We start from the raw sequence: 26,095 nt of genomic DNA on the forward strand, positions 1-26,095 counted from the left end.
AATCTTGCTATAATACAGCAAATATTGTGCATCTGCAGTTTGTGTGTATTGTGTGTGTGCCAGACAGACAGAGAGAGCGAGAGAGAAAGAAAGCAGATGGGGGGAGTTTACTGGCTGCATATTGTGTACAGTTTGTCAACAGGCTGACTAAATAGACTCAGACATGGCCGGAGGAAATGTGTTTGCTGTGACATTCCACTGTATGGCGGAAGAGGACACGCACCGTCGACAACACTACACACAGACAGAGAGATGGAGGAGGGTGCAGAGCAACAGTCCTCTCACAGACTTTTTCTTTATACTTTATTTATACAAAACATAATTTAAATATAAATGATCATTTTCTGTGGCGGATTTGAACAAAATTACAGCCAATCAGATCCCATACTCTCAGCAAGTTTTAAAACACAAATCTGTTATAATCTGATATAATCGAATTTATTTCTCAACAATCAGTGGCAGGACACGTATTCAGATTTTTTTACTTAAGTGGAATGGAAGTATTATCACAATGTACTCAAAGCAAAGGTATTAGTACTCATCATGCAGCAGAATAACCCCTGACTGTTTATTTGATTATAGATCTTTTAACATGTGAGCAGCATTTTAATGTAGTTGGTCAACAGCGTGTTCATCTTAACCACTTTACTGTTGTCTTGTATAATCTTAATCTTATGAGCTAATCATAGACTTAGTATGTAAAATGTTTATCTATTAAGTAGCAACTAGGTCTGACTGTCAAATAAATGTAGTAAAAAAAGTTTTTTTTTTTTTTTTTAAAGTATGTTTCCCTTTGGCATCCAGCAGAAGTAAAAAGTAGCATAATATATATATATTATGCTACTTTTTACTTCTGCTGGAGATGATATATATATATATATATATCCTAAGTTTAGCCTACCTCAAAACTGCACTTAAAGTAGGCCTGCAGTAGTAAAAAGTAACTTAAATCTACATAAGCTACAAAATATTCATATAAAAAGTAATAACCAAAACAATACATCGAAATAAACTTGATAATATCAAAGCAATATTTCTGTGTAGATGCAGAACCAAAATAAGTGGGGGACCGTCTGTGTTTATTCATCACAGAAAGAACAGTAGCCTACTGTATGTGTTGACGGCTTTTTTTAGTTTATAGCATTTTGCTGGAAACAATTTGTGGATCAACTTGGGAGACATTTCCTTCACCTTATTTCTTAAGAAATCATTTCAGAAGTTAAGTCCACACTTGCTCGCAGGGTTAATTGTTACTGGTACGAGTTAATAATGTGCAAAAATAAAACGGCGGTCACTGTGTCAATAAGGCCACCAGGAATGCGCTTCGTCATCACTGCTTTCCCCTGGGGGTAAAGAAGAAGAAGGAGGAGGTCGGGGGAGGAAGGAGGAGGAGGGGAGTTCTCAGCTGGGACTTTCCTCACTGCCCTCCAGAAAAAAGTTAAATCACTGGGCACCACGCCGGAGATGTTCCCCGGTGTCGCCACGGAGGAGGTATGCGGACCTGTGCGCGATGGTGGGGCCGCGGTAGCCCCCCCCTCCGGTTGGGAATACTACTCATTTTAATCCCACCGGTTCTCCTCGCGCTTCAGCTGCTTGTCGTCGCCGGCCCACGGTTTCCTCGAACCGCAAGGGGCGGGGTGGAGGGGCAGGGGCAGGGGCAGGAGGGCGCGGTTGCCTTCTCCGTTATCAGCATCGAACCGGAGAGGAACTCGCTCCGTGTGGGAACCCGGTCCCGGCGACCGGGTCCAGAGGAAGAGGTGGAGGTGGAGGATGGAGGAAGGAGGGAGGGGACACGAGCCTTTGAGGATGAGAACGAAATGCACTGGCACCAGGTTAGTAGTGAAACGAGAGATAAAGTTTAATGTTTCTGAATCTTTACATCATTCCTTGAATTACAAAACCGCTGACATGACACTTTTTCATTTACGCCTATATAGATGAAATAATAATAATATTAGGTGAAAACCTTACTCATAACACTTAATGCCAATTAAAGATGATTTAAAATGTACTGGAATTGCAAGAAGGAGCCAGTCAGTGTACTGTACATGTTCAGCTGAGGGATACAGATATAAAAAAGATGCTTTGGTTGCCTGGTTCAGCTTATTCATTATGCTGGGTCAGTTTGTGCACAGCCCTGTGAATTATTACAGACATGATGGAACAGGTGAGCGCAGAGGGTGAGCACAGCACTGACCCCAGATCAGAGAGAGGTGACAGCTGTTCTCTCTCTCACTCGCTTTGCCCTTCAGTTGTACAGTCCTCCAACCTTCATCTGTGTTTGTGTGGGTACATCTCTCCCCTCTTTACCTCAGACTCTTTCCCCTCACCCCTCCTCAAACTCTTTTTCATTCTCTTTTTCTCTCACTGTCTCTTTTTCTGCCCAAGGCAAAAACTCTCTGACTCATTCTGTGAATCATCACCCCTCCCCACTGCCTCCCCAATGAGGTTGCCATGGTGACCACAGGGTTCAATCTGAGCCGGGTGGGGGGGCTTTCTTTGACTGCGTGTGTTTGTATGTTACAGTGCCCCAGGCAAATGTCTTACCAGCGGGACTGAGGTCAGATCCCGTGACCTGCCTCCTCAGCACTCATACCTGGGGCAGCGGGTGCAGCTGAGGCACTCACACGCATTACTGTCATTCCTATGCATTCAACTCCTATCCATGTTCCCAGGAATCTGCTGGTAGTCCTTGCTCTGTGGTATCAATATATTGATATGTATTTCTGTATGCTCACAGGTTGGGTCGAGAGCACTGGAGGTGCAGCCGTGGGCGGCCGACCAGCCGTCATTCACAGCGGAACTCGGTCGTATCATCACACATATCACCAGGCCTCAGGTAGGTTACACAGAACATCACATAAAACAACAACCGTTGTCAAATGAAAACATCTGACCCTGTTAAAGCCATTAAAAAATTAATTTCAGGGATTGAAAATCTATGAAAAGTGCATCAATTTGTGAAAAGTCTCAATGTCCCTTAAATGCCTCTAATGTCATCATCACAATTTGGACAGTGATGATCTTTATTTACTGTATATGACACTTTTTGCTGTGTTAAACTGTTATGTTCTATAAACTCTGAAAGGAAATACTGTGTAAAGTTGTAAAGGAATTACATATGTATGTTCTCTAATACACGGGTCCCCAATTGTTTGGCTTGTGACCCTTTAAGTCAAACTGTTGTCTGCTTAGTTCAACCAAAAAGCAGCTTTCATCATCACAAAGAAAAGACTAGGAAAATAAATTTTATTTTGTGTATCTGAAATGTTTATTCTTCTTCTTTTCTGTTTTTGTAATCATCTTGTGACCCCTCAGATTTATTTTGTGACCCCACAAAATAAATCTGATCCTCAATCTCGCAATCCCAGGTCCAATATATAGAGCCTTGCTTGAAGGTCTCAGGCTACACTCTTACTCGTAAGGGACCTACACATGCTGTAGCCAGGAGTTAGACCTTGCCAAGACTTAACAGCAATCAATAAAACTTCACTTTTTCAACCACTACTTCTTCTTCAGTTCACTTTTTCACTTCTACAACTGCAGACTTCCAGTGTGGGGGTTAACATAGCAGTAATATGATCAGTCAGGCGCTGTCAATATGCTGGCAGCAGAATTCTGCCAAATCTGGAGCCAGTAAAGCCTTTCAGTTCCAGACTGAAAACTCCCGAACAAGAGTTAAGACTTATGTAACACCAAGTGCTGGGGAACCAGGAGGGAAAATTATATATCGACAGATTAAACCTTGCATGTTGTGTTGATTTTGTTCTCTAATTACCCAGTACCTGCCACAAATTAAAATGCCTCTCAAATCTACTCTTGCTAAATGAGCATCATCAACTGCATCTCACATTTAAGAGTTAGTTTTACCTGAATTGTCTGCTTTACTGAGAGGCACTTGGAAACATCATTTACTAATTGCTCTCACACAAACTTCTTTTTCAACTTCCTCTTCTCTCCTAGTTTTATATTAAATGTGTGTCAAACTGTTCTCAGACCTCTGTCCATCCCATCCCATGTGACCTCTCTTCTCCTGTCCATCCCCAGCTGAGCTGCTCCAGGGTTTTATCTCCAGGTCAGGCTCAGGCATCGCAGCCTCCTGCGGCCTCTCACCACTGGTTGTTGTGCGCTGAGGACTGGCTCCTTCCAGCTGCAGACAGACCGTGTGTCGCCTACTCCTTCAGGTGTGCCCATATGTCTGTACAGTATGTGCATGTGTCAGTGCATGTGCTGTGATGCTTCTGCATTCCTATCACTGGCAGAGTTGGAATAAAAAATGCAATGCATATTTAATCATGCATGCAATAATCTTCAAACCACCTCTGTGCTCCCCTGCCTCTCTGTCTATCTTTTTGTGTTTGTCTTTGTCTCTCTAGTATGGATGGAAGAGATGCAGACTTTCTAAAGACTGTGTTGGGGCTAGGATGTGAAGTGCACAGTTTTGATCCCAGCAACTCCAATACATCCAATGGTCACCTTGGCAACAGTTTGGCTAGTAACCATGGTGACGGAGGTGTGGTCAGCCAGCACAAGATGTGGCTGGAGTGGCGCGCTCCAAGGAAGCGCAAGCACAAGACAAGAGGAAACCTGGGTAGTGTTTCTCAAACACTGGCACATATCATGACAGCTCTGGGACATCACACAGTAAGACACACACACACACATACAGAAATTTAGAGAAACAGTGCCAAACAAACATACCTTAAGAGTCTTTTCACCCCAACATACCCAGAAAGCTCTCTTACTTGTACGTTCCCATGGCAACAGGGCTCTGCGCCATCCCTGGCTGCCATGGCAACAATTTCAGTGAGTGAATCACACACTGGCCCAATTACATCCTGCAGCCACAAGAGGGAACTACATACCTACAGTTTGAGTGTGTGCTGGTTGACAGGATAAGAAGTACTTTGACGCACCAGTTAGAAATATCTAATAATACTTTTAATTAGATTTTCAAATATTTGGCTATAAAGGTATACTATGGAGAGCAGCAAGGCTGGATGTCATGAAAAATGTTTACATTTCTTGCAATGCAGTTCCCTGATATTTTATGGATGGCCTCTAATTTTAATAGAAATATAATACCATGTTCTTATTTGGAATTTTTTATTTTTATTTCTAAAACACACTTTGCACTTTTGAAGTACTAAAGGACAATATTGAATTTTTATTCACTTCTCTATATTCTCTATATATCCTTAGGTTCACTTTTTGTACGCTGACCTGCTCAGTGCTGAGTGGCGTGTTTTCCAGAACTGGATCGAGTCAGGAACTCTGCAGAGTGTCCATCATCTGGTTGCCACAGTACACCTGCAATGGCCAGGGTTTGAGGTGGGAGGAAGCGACAAGGAGGTGCTCCGCTATTGGTTCAGCATCCTACAGGGTCTCCAAGCTTCTGGACTCAAGCTGGTCCACAGCTCTGCAGGAGAAGGTCACAGTGTCCTAAAACGAACAGTAGCAAATGCTCACAGCTCCTACACACTCAGCTGGGTCAACACAAGAAACTGACACCCACATGAATGAGCACAGGTGTACACATGACTAGACATTATGGATGTCCTAAGACAAAAAGGAGAGGGGACTTACAATAGTAAGTGGAGTTAGTCTATGAACTTTTCATTTTCCGGCACATGCATTTCTTAACATGACATCTCCCTCTAGTGGAGATGAAAGGATTTTATTTTTCATGACTCCACCCTCAGAGGGAAATAATGTTGTGTCTGAACATGATACTGGCTAATTTGACCAAATATGGAGCAGAGGGTGGACTTGCTGATTTAACTGGGCAAGAGCGCAATAATATAATAATTACATTTACAGATTTTTATTTTGTCTCACTGTCAACAGCAGATATATGTAAATGGTAGCTACTGCTCGACAGCTATCTGGCAGGTACCAACACAGTTTTTTTGTTTTTGTTTTTGTTTTTTTAGTTGAACCACGGTACTTGGTTGAATCAAGTATCGTATCATATTATTCTCATCCAGTGTGACCCATTTTACATTAATTGGATCCAGCTCTGCTTTGAATGTAAATTCAACAAATTACGTAGATTCAACTGATTATTTGATGTATTTGTTTTAATAACATGCTTTATGTGCAATAATTGTTTACATTGAAGAGAAGCTTAAATTATATTGAGACTGAGTGCCTACTGTGAAATATACAGAAATTCTTCCATTATACTGATGCATTTTTGCACTGAACTGTGTACTGTATAAGAAAGAAAAAAACAATGAAACTTTGTTACAAATGTGCATTTATACCACAATAAAATCCCAAATAAAGCCAGAAAGCCTTTATTATTACTTTGTCTGTATCCAGAGAACCCTGATCATTCCTGATAACAAGAGGTTGTTCTATAAGAATATTTATTTATGAAATTGATGAAACAGTGACATTAGTGGCATCTGTTATGCACATTGTTTTGCATAATCTTTGTTAGGCAAATTATTTAGAAAGGAAGTTTGCTAGATAATTTCCTCATTTTTAAGACATACACCTTTTAACTTCATGCAAACCTAGACAAATTATTAGATTTAATTTTTAGAGAAGTAGACAGTTACAATTCATGAATTGTTAAAGAAGTTTATTCTGCCTCATAGCAGCAGAAAACAAAGATGGACATACAGTAAGCAAGAACAGAGGGGGTATATGAATATGATTTATGTGATACCTTAGTTGATCTTAATTCATGTGTATAATTTGAATACATCTTATGTGGAGTTATTCAATTGCAGTTTTTGTATTTCCCTTTAAATGTATTTGCACTTGTTCCATAAACAAAATCAAACAAGTGGCTGCAACAGTGGCTTAACACAAATACTTCTACAAGTTGGTACTGCACCTCAAGTTAAGGCAATAATTGCACCATTCAAATAAACAGGTTTTCTCTCAATACTATCATTTGCCACATGGTCATAGGTTCTAGGCCACTGAATAAATGATTTACCCTTTACTGTATAACGGCTTACTTCTCCTACCATAAACCTTGAAAACTTCCAGTTTGCCGGGCTGAGTTGTGGTAAAGGATGCACTTAACACTCACCCGGTGAGTTCACAGGACAGCTATTTATCCTCTTAAGTGATTTTCTCCACAGTGAGCTCTTATTCATAAAGGCTAATGCCAGTCATTCCTCGGACTCGTTCCAACTCGCTGGAGCGCACGTTGGAATGTGCTCCTGCCTCCACCCTCCGCTACGCAAATTACGCACAGATGTTTGCCACTAGTCAGGGTGGAGTTGCGCTCTTTACGTTGAAATTTCCACATCCTGTACTCAGCAGAAACCGTCGACAGGAGCAGTAGCCAATCAGCATTGAGGAAGTTAGTCGCTCGACCAATCAGAAGTTCACAATCCCGGGACCTTCGTGTTCTGTGTCGCTCGTCCGCATACTGCACCGCTCAACATTTCTTGTGGAAATCTTGAGACAGGACAACAAACAGAGAGTATAGAGAGAGCCAACAGTTTCCACTTTTGACGGTAAGTAAAGTATGTTTAGTCGGTGTTGTTTTCATAAAGTGAAGAATGTAACTATACTTTTGTTTGGCTGTTCCTTCGAGATAAGGAGCGCCTACAAGTTACTTCCTGCTCTGACAAGGCCGAGATCCCAAGTTACATTTTAGCCCATAGCTAATGTTGTGAGTGTAAAAGTGTAACGTTTACGACTGATTCTTTCTCTAATAGTTACTTGTTTAGGAGAAACCTTACAGCGTATCCAAAATGTTGCACTTCTAATAAGCGAAACGTTGCTAATGTTGGCTTGTTAATGTGACAGAGAGCGGTTGACTGTATGTTAATGCCGAACACACCATTAACCACACAGTACGAAGCTATATTTCAACTGGATACAGCTGTAACAATTGCAAGTCGGCTTTTCATGAAGAAAGTAATAAACGTGACACCAACAATATGCTCAGTTTGGAAATACGCATAACAACGTGGCTGTCAAGTCAAGAAGAAGTGCAGACATTTGAACCCACCGAGAAAAACTTGACCCCAACGTTAACATGAAAAACTTGTAATTAAGCAACCGAAATGGGGAATAGGAAGCAGTGCAGGGTATACTTACAGTTACAGTACGCTCAGCTCTGGCTGCTCGCACTGTCCTGGTGGCAGACAGAGTCTGCAGCCACTGCAAATCTCTAAGCTCTTGTGGGAGTTGACATTTTCTGAACATATTCCATATGGCACTGAAGTTACTGCTTTTTGTGGAGAGATGACTCGCTCAGTGTCACACGCTAACTGATTTGTCCGATATAACTTTAAATATTTACTTCACTGTAAGCAGAATTTTGAAGAATTATAACTCAGCTGAGTTTTCCCTGAGTTTCGTTCACAAGAACTGGATATATTTTTGTTGTTTGCTGAGTGGAGCAAAGCTTTAGTTTTGCTTCTGCTTTAGCTCTGTCTGGCTCAGTGTTTATTTATATATGCCTGTCTGTATGTCATATGAGCGTGTGACTTATTTAGAGATGCAAGTAAAGATTATTTTTATCATCAGGCGATATGTTAATTTTTTTTAAAATGATTTTTTGGTCTATAAATTGTATAAACCAGTGAAAAATACCCATCATAATGTCCCAGATCAAAGTTGATTTTAAATGTTCCATTAAACAGTCCAAACCCAAAATTATTCATTTTTAGAAGGTTACTGAACATTAAAAAGCAGCAGATATTCACATTTGAGAAGCTGTAACCAGTAAATAGTTTGTTTTTGCTTGATATGTTACATTATTGATTAATTATTTACCTATAGACAATCAAAGAATCAACTAATTGTTTAAGCACTTGACTTATTAGTATCACAGATGCATGTAATATATGGTAACAAATCTCTACATCAATGCCTCAGTGCTGTGCTATAGTCTCTTAATGTTTCTGTGTCTTTGTCTCAAGTGACCTTCCTTCTCTCCCCCATCAGGGTTGGGCCCCCCTACCCACCACACCCAACCATGCCTTTGGTGACGAGGAATATAGAACCGCGGCATGTCTGTCGCCAGTCCATCCCTACCAAAATCCGCAGTGAGCTGGAATGTGTCACAAATATCAGCCTGGCCAACATCATCCGCCAGCTCGGCAGCCTCAGTGAGTGTGCGCTGTGTTTGGCTGGGTGTTAACATGTCTGTCATTAAAATATGGTGTGAATGGTTCATAACACGTGACAGGTGTATATGTAGTTGTGAATTCTAAATGTGTATCTGCTGTGATAAATGCTTTAATCTGTTGAAATCATAAACCCACATGTGTCTGTGTTTTTTTAGGTAAGTATGCAGAAGATGTGTTCGGGGAGCTGTTTGTCCAGGCTGGAGCATTTGCCATCAGAGTAAATACGCTGGGAGAAAGAGTGGATCGTTTGCAGGTCAAAGTCACCCAGCTGGACCCCAAAGAGGAGGAGGGTAAGTACTCCCACATTTTACTGTTACTATGACTACTTATGTTGTTATTAAAGTAGCTAATTACTTTGAATACAGCTAATATAACATCAGATTTAACATAATAAATATTCAGTAACATTCTCTCTGTTTCATCTGTCTGTGTCTCTCAGTCTCTCTCCAGGCCATTACTACCCGTAAGGCCTTCCGTAGCAGTGTGACCCAGGATCAGCAGCTATTCACTAGACCGTCTCTGCCAGTGCCTGTGCAAGACACCTACAAGATCTGTGATCCACCTCCACCACTCAACCACCTCAGCCAATACCGGTAGGACTCAGCAGACACACAAATACACATCCAGAGCTCGTATTCATTCACTGGAGAGTAACATGCAAGGAATAGTAAGACCACGTGCATGCACATGTGTACACATAGAAACATGCGCATATGCTCTCTATTTTTGTCATGGCTATGCATTATTGAAACCCACCTCTCTGATGCATATGCTTTCAAACCTCGTCAAAGGGTTGATCTCAATAGTTGTCCTTTAATAGACTTCAGTTAAAGCCAGAAAGCACCATAGTAAAATTTGTTAAGTCAAATATCACTGAAATGTCAAACTTGGTGACATGTTGCAAGGACAAATGTAGACTGTAGATGTACTTAGGTAAGATTCCTCATGCTGTTTCTGGGCGGTTTTGACCCATTTATGCTGACAAGCAGATTTTGGTAAAGTTAATGTAAAGTTAATCATTTATATTAAATGTAAATGGTTGTAGTTGTAATTATATTTAATCAAATGTATTGAATCAAAGCGGCAATGAAGAAATTCTGTGGGGAAAACACTAACAGTATGTGTCACAACCCAGCTGAGATATATCACTGAGCGCGGAATATAAATTATGCACGAGGCATGACATGTCATCGGAAGTATGATTAATTAGAGATCAGAACAAAGGGAGCTTGTGGTGGTAGAGGTTGAAGTCTGTATAATCAGTATCCACAGCAGTGGCATCAATGATGCACAGAGTGAGAGCGTAAGCTTTTCCAATTATATTATAAAGACTCTCTTGTTTGAATGTGAATTAATTTAACCATGACAGTTCTGGGATGCATACTTGGCACTGTGGATCTGACAGGAAAATAGCATGTCCTAGTAAAGGTCTCTTATATTGAAAAGCCAAAGTGATATGTCTTGTTAATGTGTTGACACAAAATGCAGATAAAGATCTGTTCTGTGACACATTATTTATGTCTGTGAACACAAGATAACATGATGTGTAACTACACCGGTTGTAAATGGTTGCCTACAGGGACGATGGGAAGGAAGCCCTGAAGTTTTACACTGATCCCTCCTACTTCTTTGACCTATGGAAGGAGAAGATGCTGCAGGACACCAAGGACATCATGAAGGAGAGACGCAAGCATAGAGTGAGACACATAAACACTCTCATACGCACAAAAGCACGAGTCACTGAGTTGAAACAAGTTAACATTGGTCACATCAAATAAAAAAGCATTTGGATCCAGCGCTTATCTTACTCTTTTTTTTTTTTTTCACTCTCTGTCCTGAGTAGAAGGAGAAGAAAGATCATCTGAACCAGCGGACACTCAATCCTCGAAAGATCAAGACCAGGAAGGAGGAATGGGAACGCCGCAAGATGGGAGAAGAGTTTGTGGTGCCAAAGAATGAAATGATGTAAGTGGAGAAACTGGCTGAAGTGAGGGGAGGTTTAATGGGAGTGTGCACTGGTGTAGAGTTGTGGTCATCCACAGACCCATGAGGCTTTTGAGTGCATTTAAGCAATGATTTGAAATGAATGACTTGATGAATTCATTATTTCCTTCTCTAGTTAACATGGTAACATGGCAAACTCGACTCGACTCCCCCGTTCTTATCAGCCAATCTGTACACAGAGATATGGGTGGTATGTCCTGTCCAAAAACGTTCTCACGGGGTTGGGTGTAGAGCTGGCTGTCATTGGCAAAGAGCAGTAAACAAATGTGTGAGTCAGACCACGCCTGAGGGTTGTAAACGTATGAAATAGCCTCAAACATGTAAAAATAAGTATCTAAAAATCTCAAATTAGAGTCACATTGATAGAATTGACTAGAATTAATGTTTTTGAGTTTTTCTGCTGTATTTTGTATGAGCCATAGTACTTAATCTGTTTTTAAAGGTTATTTTAAAACCATGTCATTTCCTGGCTTGTCTGTAACTCACATGCCAGTCCTAATGAGGAAAAAACATTAAGTTGAAGGGCAAACCTTTCTCGTACTACTGTGTAAGTCACTGCACTTTCCGTTTGTCATTTTTAATGGCAGTGTGGACCAGTCACCACAACTGTAAGTGTCACAATTTGTGTCTTTAAAAGCAGCCATGATACTTTCTCTGAAATTGTTTCATTGTAAATGCTCCTAATCAAACAGAACATGACTGACAACTGCTAATTACGGGTCTAAGTGCCAGGCATTGTTTACCACAGTTCATTTGTTTTTCAGAGAGGAGAGATGGGATTCTTTATTTTGGGCAGATAGTGAGTGTTGTGAATTTGTTTCAAGGAATTCCTCTGAGGGTCTGAATGGCAGCATTGGATCTGGAGAAGGCTTCACTTCTGAAGGCCTCGAGCTGAGTACTGGCTCCTACGCTTATGATCCTGGCTCCCCTCTCCCTGTGCCCGGCTCCGATGACTTCCTGCCTCCTCCACCCCCAGACATGGCGTGAGTAGCATCAAGCATATAAGCCCACACATACTGCCATCACACCATCATCCCTTCCAACATGTAGTGAACGTACAGCTGCACAGCAGTCCCACACACAAGATTACAGGGTTTGACAGGAGCAAAATGGATTATACACCCACTTTCCACTTTCAGCCTGTGAGTCTTTAGTGAACACGAGCTGCTGAGGTTGCAGGTGCAAAGAAATTGTGGGTAGGAACAGGGAAATGAATGGTCCATTTCATTTTTCCTTTCATCTCTAACTTCGGCTCCATCACTCACAGGTACAATGATGGACAGTATGGAGCACCAGCGGCGAAGCGTGTCAGCGTGCTCAGTCCAACCCACCCACCTCCTGCTCCCCCCATGGCTTCTTCCCAGCCCAACTCCCGCCCCAACCTTGCCCCACCTCCTGCGCCTCCTCCCCCACCTCCACCCTCTGGTTTTGGGGTTCCCCCACCTCCCCCTGGCTTCGACACCCCACCCTCCCCTCCTCCTCTCTCCTCCTCTCCCACCGCCTATCCCTCCCCACCTGCTCCCCCTCCTCCACCTGCTATGTCCACAATTTCTCCTCCTCCTCCACCTCCTATGCCTGCAGGTGGTGGTCCTCCACCCCCTCCTCCTCCTCCCCCTCCCCCTGGCCCTCCTCCCCCATCCTTTAACGCTGCTCCCTCTGGTGGTGGGGCGGCACCCAGCTCTGCTCCGAAACCGCAGCCAGCGCCAGAGCCAGAGCCGGCCGGTGACGCTCGCAGTGACCTGCTGCAGGCCATTCGACAAGGTAAGACACGACAGAGAGCAGATCAGTCCTTCCTGCTGATTGGCTGGATCATATTTGAAACAAGGGACACAGCCGCTGATTACAATATGCTTAACGCTAGTGTAACTGTCAGTCGTATTACTTCAGTGTGACGTTATGTGTTACAGTCTTAGCTCTACTTCAATAGTGTAATAGCTGTAACATTAAATAATAATTATCCGATATAAGGTCTAATAAATGGACAGGGACTATTCTATAGTAATGCTACTTTTTTACATTCTACGTTTTTCTACGTTTTTGGTGCTTCAGAGTAACTAGTGGAGTTTTCTTGTAAACAAAGTTATATTTGCATTCATACACACAAAGCGGGGACCCACGTCTAAAACATTTTCCTCAATATACATAAAGAATAAAACTGGGAAGAAGAACAAAGATTACCCACCTGCAAACTCCCTGGTAATCTGGAAATGTAGCATAGTAATCAATATTAGAATAGACAACCAACCAAGACTATGTAGATGTGTCAGGCACACACTCATTCTTAATTTCTAATGAACTCTCGTTTAGGTTTCAACCTGCGGAAGGTGGAGGCACAGCGCGAGCAGGAGAAGCGGGATCACTTTGGCAATGATGTGGCTGCCATCCTGTCCCGTCGTATTGCGGTAGAGTGCAGCGACAGTGAGGATGACTCTTCAGAGTTTGACGACGACGAGTGGTCTGAATGATCGCCATCCCTTTTCACCGTCACTACCACCTTCATATCTCCCCTCAGCCTTAAACAACATCAGAATATCTCCATTCACATTACATTCTTAAGTACCCAGTGGAGCAGCAGTCCATGTTCTGTTTTGTGTGCGAGTAAGTTTGAGAGCATGCGTGCACATATGTACACATGACTTATTGCTAATCACATTCTTTGGCTCATTTATTCCTATTTATCAAAAATTATTCAGATTAGAGTTGTGAAATCCAAAAGCGTGCGTGGTTTGTCCCAGTTTGCCATTGCTTTCATTGGATGACACACCACTGATATTGATGCAAGGGTGATGTGATGCACGTGCCGCTGCTGAGTCTGTGCGTAAACACATCAGATCTGTCCTTATTTAGCTTCTATTAGAATTGGGTGCCCTTTGCTGCAGGCTGCAGTTCTTGATTTTATCTGCTTTAGTGTATCATGGCAAAGGATAAAAGAGAGGGAGTGCACACACACACACACACACACGCAGGCAATGTCTTCTATATTTTTTATGTACTCATTGGAAAGACACAAGGTGTTGACATCAAAACATTCTCCCACCTTTATAGGCTATATGATATAGATGTAAAGTTTATATTACATATAAAATCATATCTACTAAAGATAATACAATCCCTTTAAAACTGTTTTTTTATCACTTTCCTCCCCTCACTTTTATATTCAGTCTTTTTTTTCTGTGGTTGTCATGGGAACACTTGTGGATGAGACATGGTTGTAGCAAAATCATGAATGAATTATTCAGTGTGATAGGGGAAGTATTGCCTCATGTCAGACACCTGGGGTGTTTGATGAGATCACCAAACAGAACATATGCAGACATTTAACAGATAAATCATGATTCATTTTGTACTGTGTTTCAGCTCTGACATATTTCTTCCTGCCATTTTTATTTTGAACTTCTCTGGGGATGAACTAGGCTCTGATGCTTTAAACACAGGCAGCATTTTTGCCTTATCCTGCTGCCTGATAAGTGTCTTTTTTTTATGGTGCAATTCAGTGTCAGTGTAGGTTTATTTTGTTCATCCATGCTGGTCACTGATCAGCTGCTTCCAAAAAAATGTAACAGCTGCCATTATTGAGTCAAATGTAGAAGTGACTGATGTTTAGTGTAGACCACATTTTCCAAGTGCCTTTTATTTTAAGTCTGCCTGTGTTAAAGCACAATCACACAGCATGCTTAGCCAAAGTTCTGCTTCTCCTGCCTTAAATTTCCAAATGACTATAGTTATTTCAATAAAGATAGAGTGACTTACAATGATTGTTGAGATTCATTTTCTGTGGGAATGTTTGATTAGCATGTATGCTGTGTTGTGTTAAATAAGAAAGTTCCCAAGAATGTCGAGCCTTGGCAAGACTTGGCCTTATCCATGACTCATCCTCTATCCTGTTGATGTCAGTGTTATACACCTTTTCACGGCGCCCAGTGCTGGCTGTGTAGGGAGTGTGAAAACGAATCGACTGGATAAAAGTCCAAAAACTGAGTAGGAGGAGAGAAAAACCTCTTGCATAATCACTGCATCCTCAGACCAAGGCTACTTTGTAGATTTTAAGGGGACACAGTGGGTGCAGGGTGATGGTAATAACACTGAAGATTGCTTTAGCCACCAAATAATTTAGGATACAGGGATAGAGAGCAGCAGTCTGTGCCTAATTGAGTTAAAGAGTGAGAGATAGAGAGAGACAAACACTAAAAGCCTTGGTGGCAGTGAAGAAAAGAGAACTGACAGGCAGTAGAAAAAGCATATTTTTTATTCATCATTATAAAATATTCATTCATTTCAAAAAGGTTGTGCAACATGAACATATGGTCAGAGCCTTTCAAAGTGCCTTTAACAGCATGTGCAAAATAGAATCTCAAAGATCTAGAACTCAGTGTTTTCTAGACATTCAAGTAAATAAAATTGGGCTTTGGATCTCATATGTCATTACACTATGATAGGCTTGCATTTAAAACCCATGTCTTCTCTTGTCTTAAAGTGCAGATGGGCATTAAATCCACTTTTTATGAGCGGGGATATATATAACACCCCCTTGATTGTTTCATTCTTGGGATCCAGTGGAGCTACAATTAACTGTGGATGAGGCACAAAGTACACACAAGACAGTACGTTTAATCTTTGTGGCAACAGCGGAGCTGTTCCAACATGGCTGTCAGCCAGGACAGTTCAGTACATTCTGATCTGCAGAAGGACGTCTTCTCAGAAAAGTGCTGCTTGTGTGTGTGGGAGTGTGTATGTGTGAGGCTTCATGTTCTGGATCTGGATGACAGTCAATATAGCTATGTGTGTATCTTGGCACACAAACAGTGATATGTCTAGCATAGATAGTATGTTGGTTTGGCAATCTACACATCCACAGGGTAGTGTATTTGTGTGTTCTGTGTGTATCTCTGGGGGCAGCAGGCCTGGAGCAGCACCTTGCGAATGTCTTTATTTCTCAGACTGTAGAGGATGGGGTTCAGTAGGGAGCTGCCCGCCGCTGGCACCAAGGTGGCATAGGTGTATAGAGGAGGGCTGGACGCGTCTCCCAGCAGCCCCCAGAGAGAGAAAGGCATCCAGCATCCCACAAACACACTGAGGACCAGGATCAACCGAGAGAAGCCCCTCCCACTGCTGTGTTTGCTTGCATATGATTGGTTGGCTGGGAGGAAGTGCCTCTGGGTAGCAATTGCGTGAGCGTGCCGCCTTGCCACCCGGCATATCCCGGCATACAATTGCAGGGTTACCATGACAACCACCAGAAACCCACCACACAGCAGCGATAAGTATGTCCTGGTCAGAGGTCGTGCTACAGAGCAGGACTCGGGCTCTCCAAGACAGTGCCATCCCATTGCTGGTCCCGCCCCGAAGACACATGCACCCAACCAGACCAGCAGCAGGAGGATGGCAGCTCTGCGACGTGATTGACCTGAGCCATAGGTGAGGGCGTGGCTCAAAGACAGGTATCGGTCCAGAGCAACGCCCATCAGGCTGCAGAGCGAGGCAGTCAGTGATGTCACCAGCAGTCCTGAGGTCAGCAATTCTGACCAATCACTGGGCTCCACACAGAAAAGGAAGAGGAAGTGAAGGATTAGGGCAACGCCTGCCAGGAGATCTGCCAGCCCAAGGCTAGCCAGCAGCAGGAAGACAGGGGCACGCAGAGATGGGGTGGCCAAAATGGTGGTGACAACGATTGCATTCTCAGTGGCGATGAGAGTTCCTGAAACACACAGGGCCACACCCCACACTGTGAGAGGTGGGACCTCATATGGAGATGGGTTATCCAGCTGGTCCAACGGGAAAAAGGGGTCTTCACCTGAGGACTCATCCCAGCCCAGGTCAGAGGTGTTCAGGATCATGACTGGTCAGCAAACACAATCTAAGAGAGAGAAAAAAGTAAAAACATGTTTGACATTAGCTCTGATGGGTCATTAGTGTTGTTCCATTTGTCCATTAAACAGCCTTTCCTTGACCAGAAGCTGTGGTTCGAGAGTGTGAAGCTGCTGGAGGCCGGATGTGTCATCAGACAGAACAGAAGACTTAATGGGGTAATGGAGTATTTAAGATATCATGCTCTTGTAATCCAATGCATCTGAGCAATAGATTAAATTTGATTACCACTATTAGTGCATTAAGTGGTATTGGTAATTGTCATGTAGTGTGTTTTCTTGCTGCTATCATTTGTCATGTTATATTATCCTATATTATTTTTATCATACAGAGGGATAAAAATTTATTTTGTTTGTAAGTAATGGGACAAATGAATACCATAAGATATTTACTGATTAGACTGAGCCACTTGGTGTATTTATAGTCTAATTTATGGCCTTAACCCATCTTGTCCCTAGATGAGATTTTATTAAAAAGAAATAAAACATGTCCTAGCCTACAGTGCAGTAAATAACCACAAATATAAAGTAATACAAATTACACACACCATTCTAGGCCGAAAAAACACTACTTTTAAAAAAATACCCATTTTGTAAATGCACGACTCACGTAAGGCCTATAGCTCATAAACATGTCCACACTTTTAAACAGATTTTTTTTTCTTTTACTTTGGGCCAATATACTGCTGACTTTCAAATGTCAGTGACGTCACCATTGTCTTGAGGGAAGTCACGCAAAGTTGATCATTATGTCGGTTTAATGCATCGCGGTTGATAGAGTTAGCAAAGCATTAATTCATCATTAGACTAACATCGATGAAACTATCACTAACAGCTTTTTCTTCAGCTCGTCTCTGTAAATCCAGACTCTCGTTTCTTTTCCCCTCTTGGATTCATCCTGCACGTTTCAGGACCAATCATTATAAATATCTGTAAACTCGCCTGCAGATAATCTTGGGAGCTACCACCTGAGGTTTCCCTCTTGATAATGTCCGAACACGATGTTCGACACTATAGACACACCACTGTGAAAGCCTGGGACAGATTCATGTGCCATGCACTGCTGCATTTCTGGAATGAGAAAGCCTGCATAGTTAATTGGACGGTAATTAGGCTATTTCAGGAATTCGCCTGTTACAAGGTTAAGATGCTTGTCCTGGTATGCTATCATCTTGTTCTGTACAACATGTCAAAGGTTTTGCATCTTGACCAAGAAGAAATACCACATCGTGCCTGTATTACATTAATGTTATTTTAAGATTATTTTTGTTTTGTTCATACAGGAGGAGGTTTTTCTTTTTTGAGGTACCAGGAGTCTTTCATCCCCTTCCCTCTCACATCTCACAGTGAAGAGGTATATCCCACTTCCTTGTGCGGAGGACCCTCTTGTATAATACAATTGCAGGTTCACTGCACCAGAGAGGATGCCCCCAACACATGCACGCATACATGAACACACGCGTGCCACATACACACACACACACACACACACGCATACATGAACACACAGTAGGCTATATACATTTCTGCATACATTGGATTATTCATCTTACCTTATCAACACGATTCAGTGATTCCTTTGCAGGAGTGAAATAGATTTGCTCTCTTAAAAGATCCAAGTCAAATGATGCTGTGGTGATGCTCTCCGCTGTGATGCTCGGCACCAGTTTAAATAAGGAGGCCAGTCTGGTGCTCTGTGCTCCTGTCCTGCTCCTGTCTTCATCAAAGTTGCGCTTCACTCTCACTTGGCGTGTCTTGCATCTATTTTTCTTCAGTCTCTCCGGAGCGCTTATTGGAGGCAGAATGGATGCTCTTGCGCGCGGACTCAGCCACAAGAGAGCCTGCCTGACGTCAGTGACTGGGAGCCTCGACCAATCAGGGGCCAGCACTGCATGCGGGTAGAGAAGGGAGGGGCCTGTATATGGAGTAATTTCATTCAGAAAAATGCGGCATCTCTGTCGCCCCTCCCACTGCGGTTCACTCTTGCTCTCATTTCTTGTAATAGTCACCACCGTTGGACCCCCCCCCCCCCCCCCAACACACGTTTTCTCAATAAGACCCAGGGGCCTGGCTGAATGAGGGGATATTGTTTAGAGATGGGCAGGGCTCAGAGGTGTGGAGCTGTGGGGAATGAGCTCAGGGCTGGCGCTGTCCACGGTGCTGAAACGCATCTGGATTACTCATGGGGAGATGTCCTGCAGAGAAACAGCAATCTGTGTGAAACAGACACTTCAAATGAAAACTATCCACCAGGATAAGGAACAACTTTGCTCAAAATATCATGTAACTACCCCTTGGTATAACAACAACTCGGCTATGGCTTCTTTTTTTTTATATATCATATCTTATAGTGATACTATTGGTGATAGTATTGCATTGGGAGTACATTTGCGTAGCCTATGTACAAAGATGGGCTGAAGCAGTAGTCTATAATAATGCAATCTGCACAAACATCAAAATTAACCACAGACTTGACAAACAGACAAACACTTCTGTGACACCATTTATTAAAACTGGACACGATAAGCTTCACACATGTGATCTAATAGCCTTAAAATCTTTTAGAAATCTTACAGACCTGTTCTTGTATGTGTGCAATATTGGCATGAAGATTTGTGAGAGAGGGTTTGCTGTGCTCAGACAAAACCGGGAATTATAGGCCTATTTATTCAGCATGTCATTTCATGCATTGATTTGTCTTTCGATTTAAGCATCAGTTCATAGAAGCACAAGCCCCTACAGTAACATAACAGTAAGCGGGGGGGGGGGGGGGGGGGAGTCATGGCTTTCCCGGTTTGATAGTGAGAGTGTGGGTGCTGCAGAGTGGGCTGAGCTGCTGTCTACGTGGTCGCGCATATCAATGCGCTAACCCGGGGGAATCTCGTCCTGCTCGAGCCATATTAGGACACACTTCCTGTCGATAAACCCCTCCTACGTCACAGAGAGGATCTGACACTTGACGAGGGCAAAAATGAAGTATATCGTGAAGAAAATTTCTGCAACATAATAGTTATTTTTCTCACCTGAAAACTTACTACATGACAAATTTGATACACAATGATTATGTGTAAATCTTATATTTTACAGGGACAGAACTAATAACCTAAGAAAGTTATACTGAAGGAATATTGTAAGGAATGTGATCTGTGGAAGGTCCAGGTGATTTCTAAAACACTCAAAACTGTGATGGATTTGTATTTCTATGCCCTTGGACGGTTTGTATTTGTACTAACAACGGCAACGACTAACAACCAGGTTGTAAATTTCAGCATTATCCATCCATCGTTTGTCGCCGGTGCATCAGCAACGGGAGCATCAGTGGAGGAGGAAATCGTGTTCGACAGGACTGCGGAACAACCCTGTGTGCGCGCGTGTGTGTGTGTGTGCACGTGCGTGCGTGTGTGTTTTATTTTTATTTTAAATCACGCCAACACAGACCAGCCGCCCCGTGGCTCTGCACAGACAATGTGTGAGAGAGCATTCGTACAGTGTGATATGTGGGAGTACATGAGCCACGTCGGTGTGAGTGGAGGAGGTGGTGATGGTGGAATTCACTGCATAAAGCTGAAGAGTGTGTCGTGATGCTGGGCTCAATTCACACGAGTTTAATGGGTAGGTCCGGGGTATGACTCAGAGCATTACAAAGCAACACTTGCAACTACATTACTTTTACTGATGCATGTACAGGGGCACAGGTAGGAGAGGAGGAATAAATTCGTTTCTTAGTGGGGCATCCTGACCCCCCTTTTACTCTTCACCAATTTCCACATCATTGTCATCCACGTAGTACACACACTTTCAAACATTCATTTACTGAATAAGTTGGGACTGCTGCTAAACATAATAATATGCATTTGTGCTTGTGTGCCAAAATATCCTCAACTCAAGGTCCCCTTACTTACTTTTTCTGAGCTTTATACAGCTTATGGAGAGTATTACAGTAATTATTCAATGCTTTGCTTCATATGTGGACTTCAAAACCTTCTCTGAGTTGTCTGCCATACACATCCATTATGTTAGAGAGGATTGACAAGTGACATGGCAGCACTTCATCACAGTCAGTGACACATTTGAAGTGATAATAGACCATTGACGCACAGGCTGTCTATTGTACGTAGTCACATTGGTTCTGACCCATCTCTGCCTCCTACGTCAATGTCATTATGTGTTTCAAAACCATTCATACCTATAGTATATTTAGAGCTGTCTCAATTGGTTCAGATCACTCAAGACACAATATTAAAGGTGCAATATGTAATTTTCTCTCAAACAAAACAATAACAAAAGACCAAGTTTGGTGACGTTGTGAAGTAGCATCGTGGGAGTTGCTGTCTTCACCACCATTGCCACCATTGTAGTCAGCTTCTCCTGGTTAGAATTCCTTCATTGTCAGTCGTTCAGGAGGTTTTTACTAAGAGCCAAATTATCCGCAGATGTCTCCTCCTCCCCAAAACAAATGGCCCCGGTGATTAAATCCAGTGAAAACTCTGAATGAAGCAGTTTCACATTAAAAATTATCCCAGAGGCCGTTAATGTTGGGTCAGCTTGTTTTTCTGATAACTAATGACCCAGACATTCAAGGACGTTTTTGTTGGGAGCCAAATTATCCGCAGAGGTCCCTTCATCTCCAAAATAAATGGAGCTGGTGATTAAATCTGGTAACAACACTGAATAAAGCTGAATAAAAATCTGTGTTTCCCCCAATGCTGTTAGGTGGGTACAAGACGTGTTTGATGGGCTGTGAGCCTGCTCAGCTTGTTTCTCCGAAACTTAAGATAAAGATGTCTGATGTCCGATGACTAAAATCCTTATTCAACTTAAAATATATAGTAAGAAACAACCAAGATATAAAATGTGTATTGTATGTGGCCTGGAATTGGATAAAAAGTCAATTTTGACTGCTTCTGGCAGACAACAACACCACTGTCGCATGTATAAGGAGATATGACGCCATTGTCAGGTGACCAAATGAAACAGACCGTCACCATGATTAATTAATTATGGATTTATCTTGGTTTGAAAATTGCTGGAAACATTTTGGTTAATGCAAGTACACAACTCAAAATATATATATAGGTCAAGTTGTTTTCTTTAGACATTTTGAATCTTGTGGCGAATTGATTGTAGATAGTTCTAGTTTATTTCCCATAACAGTTATTGCCACCTTTAATTGGTTTGTGACTGTTTAAATGCAGATACTTGAGACACCTTGTGACATTACAGCCTTATAGCAGACAAAAGTTGCAATGAGTTTGACTAAAGAGTGAGTTTTCCTTCGCATTATTCGATTGTAAGTGTAAAGGCCTGGATAAGTGAACTTATCCAGTATTCCAAAAGAAAAAAGAAAACAAGTCAGAAAAACAATATGTTTGGCAACAGAAATACATTTTTAGCCATGGTAGCAGTGTGGCTTGAAATGTACAAATGTTTATGGTACCCAGGGGATGGATTGTAAAAACTCATCTCCGGACGGAGGATGAGGATATTGATGAAAAATACACCTGATGGCTACAAGTCATTTTACTGCAAACACCTGCACTAACTTAAATTTGTGCTATTTGTAAGGTCATACAGTATGTGTGAATGCTGGTGTGTGCGTGCACTGCCGGCTGAGGTAAACAGGTGTCAGTCCATCCAAACTGGTGTGTATTTCAGGGGCGCTGAGCTGGGCCAATTGGTTGCCAGGGAACCAAGTTTGGGTGTCGCTCATGTTACAAAGATCTCTGTGTCTCCTGTCTTTCTCTCTTTCTCTCCATGTCCGTAGCCAGGAAGCATATCTCTATTTGCAACTATTGGCTACCCTTTTGAGGACTTACAAAAGACATCTTTATTGAAAACTTTTTTTGCTGATAGAAATTCAACTCAAATCACCAAGGTTTCCAGCTGTCATTTTCAGGTGTTGGTGCTCTGTGGCTGTCAGGATGCAGCAGTTGGTATTGAAGGTCCTTTGCTCCACACTGCTGCTTCTAGCAGGAGTGTCATCTGTATACTCAGGATCAGGTAGGGATGAAGCCACATGTTTTAAATATTTCTCTTACTGTATGACTGTTTCAAACTGTTTTTGTCTTGAAACCTGTTGTTTTCATGCTGCACTTTGTATCTAGTGTGTCCTTTACTTGATTCCACCAGAGCATGATTTCACTCTTTCAATGACAATTTCTCTCCTCTAATTTACTGTGACAATGGCTTGTTCTCCAGGATTTTGTATAAACTAACAAGAAGCGAAAGCGTGAGAGGTGAATGAGAATCTACCATCCTTTCTTTGGCATGACTCTTGTCTTTTGCCCACTCACATTTTCCTATTCTGACACCGTCCAGACTGGTGGGACATCTTGCAGTAATTACAATTTTAAAATGGTTCTGTGGGAAGATAATTGTGCATCGGCCAATCAATTGGCATTGATTGACACTTCCAATTGAGTGCCAGTCTTTTCCCTCCTACAGATTGTTCTCAAGCCGAGTCATGTGACCTGTGCGTTGGAGACTCCATGCTCAACCTGACAGGCTGTGTCTGGAGGCTTTGTCCAGATGGTGATGCACCTATATGCACACACACACACACACACACACACACACACACACACACACACACTCACACTCACACACACACACACACACACACACACACACACAACACACACACACACACACCTATGACCTATGATAGTAATTCAATCATCACAGCTACTGTAACATAAGCTTCCCTGGTTTGTACAAGATGATTGAATTATTTAGTAAGCTAGGAACGCATACATAACACAGACAGACAGACAGACAGACACACACACACATACACACAAACACGGTAAAAGGCTTTTTCTCTCTGTCTCAGGTAATGATACAGGCATGTGCGTAACTGATGAGGGCGACTCGGCAGACAACACCATGAATTGTAGCTGGACCAGAGTGTCTGAATTGTGCACAGGTAGCAAACAATTCCCTCTGAAATGGACACGAATCATTTCTGTGAAACCTCAGTAACTGTCATCTCTTTTGCATGTTTCGTTTTCCAGTTGTGGAGAATGTGGCTGAGGGAGGAGGTGAAGGTGACTCAGGTAAATTGTATCAGCTCTACTCCAGCATCCCCTCTCCCCTTGCTCTTGCGTCAGACATTTATTATTCCCACAAGAGCTGAGTAAAATGTTCTCCAATGACACTCACTTAGTCATTTCTACCGGTAAAAAAATCTCCATCTGTGCTTTCTCTGAAAAAAAAACAAAAAAAACCTCTTTTCTCTCTCTCCTCGCCTCTTTTCCTACCCTACCTTACTTTCGCGTAATTTCACCCATTAAACCCATTAAACCCTGTCCTTTCCATCCAGGTAATGACAGCAACAGCAGCTCATCCCCAGAGTTCTCCCAGGCCAAGTTTGACATGTCCAGTTTCATCGGCGGCATCATACTGGTGCTGTGTCTGCAGGCAGGCGGTTTCCTCGCCATGCGCTTTCTCAAATCCAAAGAGCAGAGCAGCTATGACCCCATGTGAGTTTGTGCATGTAGGTGTTAGAGAATAGAGAATTTAGCGTGACAGTATCAGTTTGAGTATGTGCATGTAAATACGTCTGTGTCACTGTGTGAAGTGATCGTGTGTTGGTGCAACAGCAGTCTCTAGTGGTAGGAGAGATCAACAGCACCTATGTCTACAAGGCAATTCACCTTCAACATCCCATAGATTGTATTTTCATTCTGATCACTATCCTCATCTCTCAATATCAAAATCCTGTCCGTCTGTACTCAGAGAGCAGCCACAATGAAGACAAGATGTGTGAAGGACAAGCAGATGAGGGTGGAGGACAGCAGAGCAGTGACTCATCGACTTGTGACGACAAGATTTTTTTTTTTCTGAGCCCCTGTCATTTTTGGTTTGGTCCCCGTGTGAAGCCCTGGGGGTTGGGTGTGTTTATAAGAGGATATTTTTCTCAGATTACTGCATTGTGTAACGAGTGTCTGTGCATGTGCTCACTATGTATAGCAGCATATTTATTTCAGAGACATTTTGACTGTTAGTCTTCATACAATCAGACAAATGAGAAGCAAAAAGCCTCTGATTGTTTCAGCGATTCAAAACCCAACATAAATCTTCACTTCAACTATTTTAACTAGTTAAAAGTTTGTCCTCTTGCAAACAACAGGCAACTGGCTGTATCAAATGAGCTGTTTCGACTGTGTAAACAGTGCAGTGCAGTTATGGGAAAGGGTGATATAATCCCATGTAGACAGAAGGTCAGACAAGGTCATTACTGGCATTTAGAACTTTTTTCAAGAACACTGAAATAGACCAAAATGAGACTGTGGAGCTCGATTTTGTGTCTACGAGTACTTCTGTGTGTCATGTGGAGTTGTGAAACGTCCTAGTGTTTTATTGAAACCAAAAATTAAACTCTATATGTATCTTATATCTATTTTATATATTAACTTGTAGTGTGTGAAATTGCTTGTCTGGGTACCCCGAGGAGCCATCTTGAGGATTCCTAAAGGTCCCACTTTTGGGACCATAGACTTATTAGAAGCTGTAGACCTTCAAACTTCATAAAGACCTGCAGTATAGCTCTAGCACGTCACGACTTTGATTTGTGTGTTTTTGTTTTGAATGGTCAATAGCTTGGAGACTTTTTTACAAGTTCATTTTCATGGAGGGGATTGCTCATATTTATATGAGATACATATCAGCTTTAACCCTTTAATAACAGCTCAAAGAGATGTGATGTGGCCCTGTTTACTCGTGATAATACTGGAAAGGTTGGCTTTTATGAAATGTTTGGATTTTTTTGTGATGCCATTTGAATAAATTAATAAGGCTGTCTGTCTGAATAAACAAATAATAAATACCTGTTTCTCCCAGTGTGTGTGTGTGTGTGTGTGTGTGTGTGTGTGTGTGTGTGTGTGTGTGTGCTTCTTGCAGGTCAATGAGAATCTGGTAGCAGCTAAACACTGTAAAAGATTGTACAGTATGTGCTGAGTGTGTATTTGCCCATGCCAGTAGAGTGAGAGAACAGATTCGACTGTATTCTGGGTGCGACCGGAGACGAGTGCAGATAAGAATCACCTACTAATCCTTAGATATGTGGGTGTCGGTATGGATCCCAGCAGGCAGCAAGAACACAGCGCTTGGTGGAGGCCT

At 42.3% G+C, this 26,095-nt stretch overlaps 4 protein-coding genes across 5 annotated transcripts; 3 read left to right on the forward strand and 1 right to left on the reverse strand.

Annotated features, from left to right (window-relative positions):
* The first annotated feature begins 181 nt into the window (after window positions 1-181).
* Window positions 182-6,295, forward strand: LOC130184176 (probable methyltransferase-like protein 24). Of its 2 annotated transcripts, none has more exons than XM_056400023.1 (5): window positions 182-1,832; window positions 2,741-2,839; window positions 4,048-4,184; window positions 4,377-4,644; window positions 5,203-6,295. In XM_056400023.1, exons 1-5 carry the CDS (start codon window positions 1,494-1,496, stop codon window positions 5,506-5,508), a joined length of 1,149 nt encoding a protein of 382 aa, XP_056255998.1. In that variant the 5' UTR covers window positions 182-1,493; the 3' UTR covers window positions 5,509-6,295. The 2 variants fall into 2 exon arrangements, with proteins under 2 accessions (XP_056255998.1, XP_056255999.1); XM_056400024.1 differs by having other exon boundaries at window positions 4,377-4,591; window positions 5,203-5,362.
* Window positions 6,296-7,334: 1,039 nt separating this feature from the next.
* On the forward strand, window positions 7,335-14,863 carry wasf2 (WASP family member 2). Its single transcript, XM_056400022.1, has 9 exons — window positions 7,335-7,481; window positions 8,923-9,086; window positions 9,263-9,397; window positions 9,547-9,700; window positions 10,687-10,804; window positions 10,951-11,072; window positions 11,936-12,094; window positions 12,379-12,872; window positions 13,419-14,863. The coding sequence occupies exons 2-9, from the start codon at window positions 8,954-8,956 to the stop codon at window positions 13,574-13,576; spliced, it is 1,473 nt and encodes a 490-aa protein (XP_056255997.1). The 5' UTR covers window positions 7,335-7,481; window positions 8,923-8,953; the 3' UTR covers window positions 13,577-14,863.
* A 476-nt stretch (window positions 14,864-15,339) lies between these two features.
* gpr3 (G protein-coupled receptor 3) lies at window positions 15,340-18,779 on the reverse strand. The gene is made up of 2 exons (XM_056399473.1): window positions 18,529-18,779; window positions 15,340-16,965 (listed from the first exon to the last, which is right to left on the reverse strand). Exon 2 carries the CDS (start codon window positions 16,943-16,945, stop codon window positions 15,953-15,955), a length of 993 nt encoding a protein of 330 aa, XP_056255448.1. The 5' UTR covers window positions 16,946-16,965; window positions 18,529-18,779; the 3' UTR covers window positions 15,340-15,952.
* Window positions 18,780-22,715: 3,936 nt separating this feature from the next.
* cd164l2 (CD164 sialomucin-like 2) lies at window positions 22,716-25,802 on the forward strand. Its single transcript, XM_056399548.1, has 6 exons — window positions 22,716-22,975; window positions 23,420-23,506; window positions 23,808-23,900; window positions 23,989-24,030; window positions 24,297-24,456; window positions 24,713-25,802. The coding sequence occupies exons 1-6, from the start codon at window positions 22,897-22,899 to the stop codon at window positions 24,726-24,728; spliced, it is 477 nt and encodes a 158-aa protein (XP_056255523.1). The 5' UTR covers window positions 22,716-22,896; the 3' UTR covers window positions 24,729-25,802.
* Window positions 25,803-26,095: the final 293 nt, after the last annotated feature.

The sequence above is a fragment of the Seriola aureovittata genome, chromosome 16 (assembly GCF_021018895.1).
Source record: "Seriola aureovittata isolate HTS-2021-v1 ecotype China chromosome 16, ASM2101889v1, whole genome shotgun sequence".
Lineage (NCBI taxonomy): Eukaryota > Metazoa > Chordata > Actinopteri > Carangiformes > Carangidae > Seriola > Seriola aureovittata.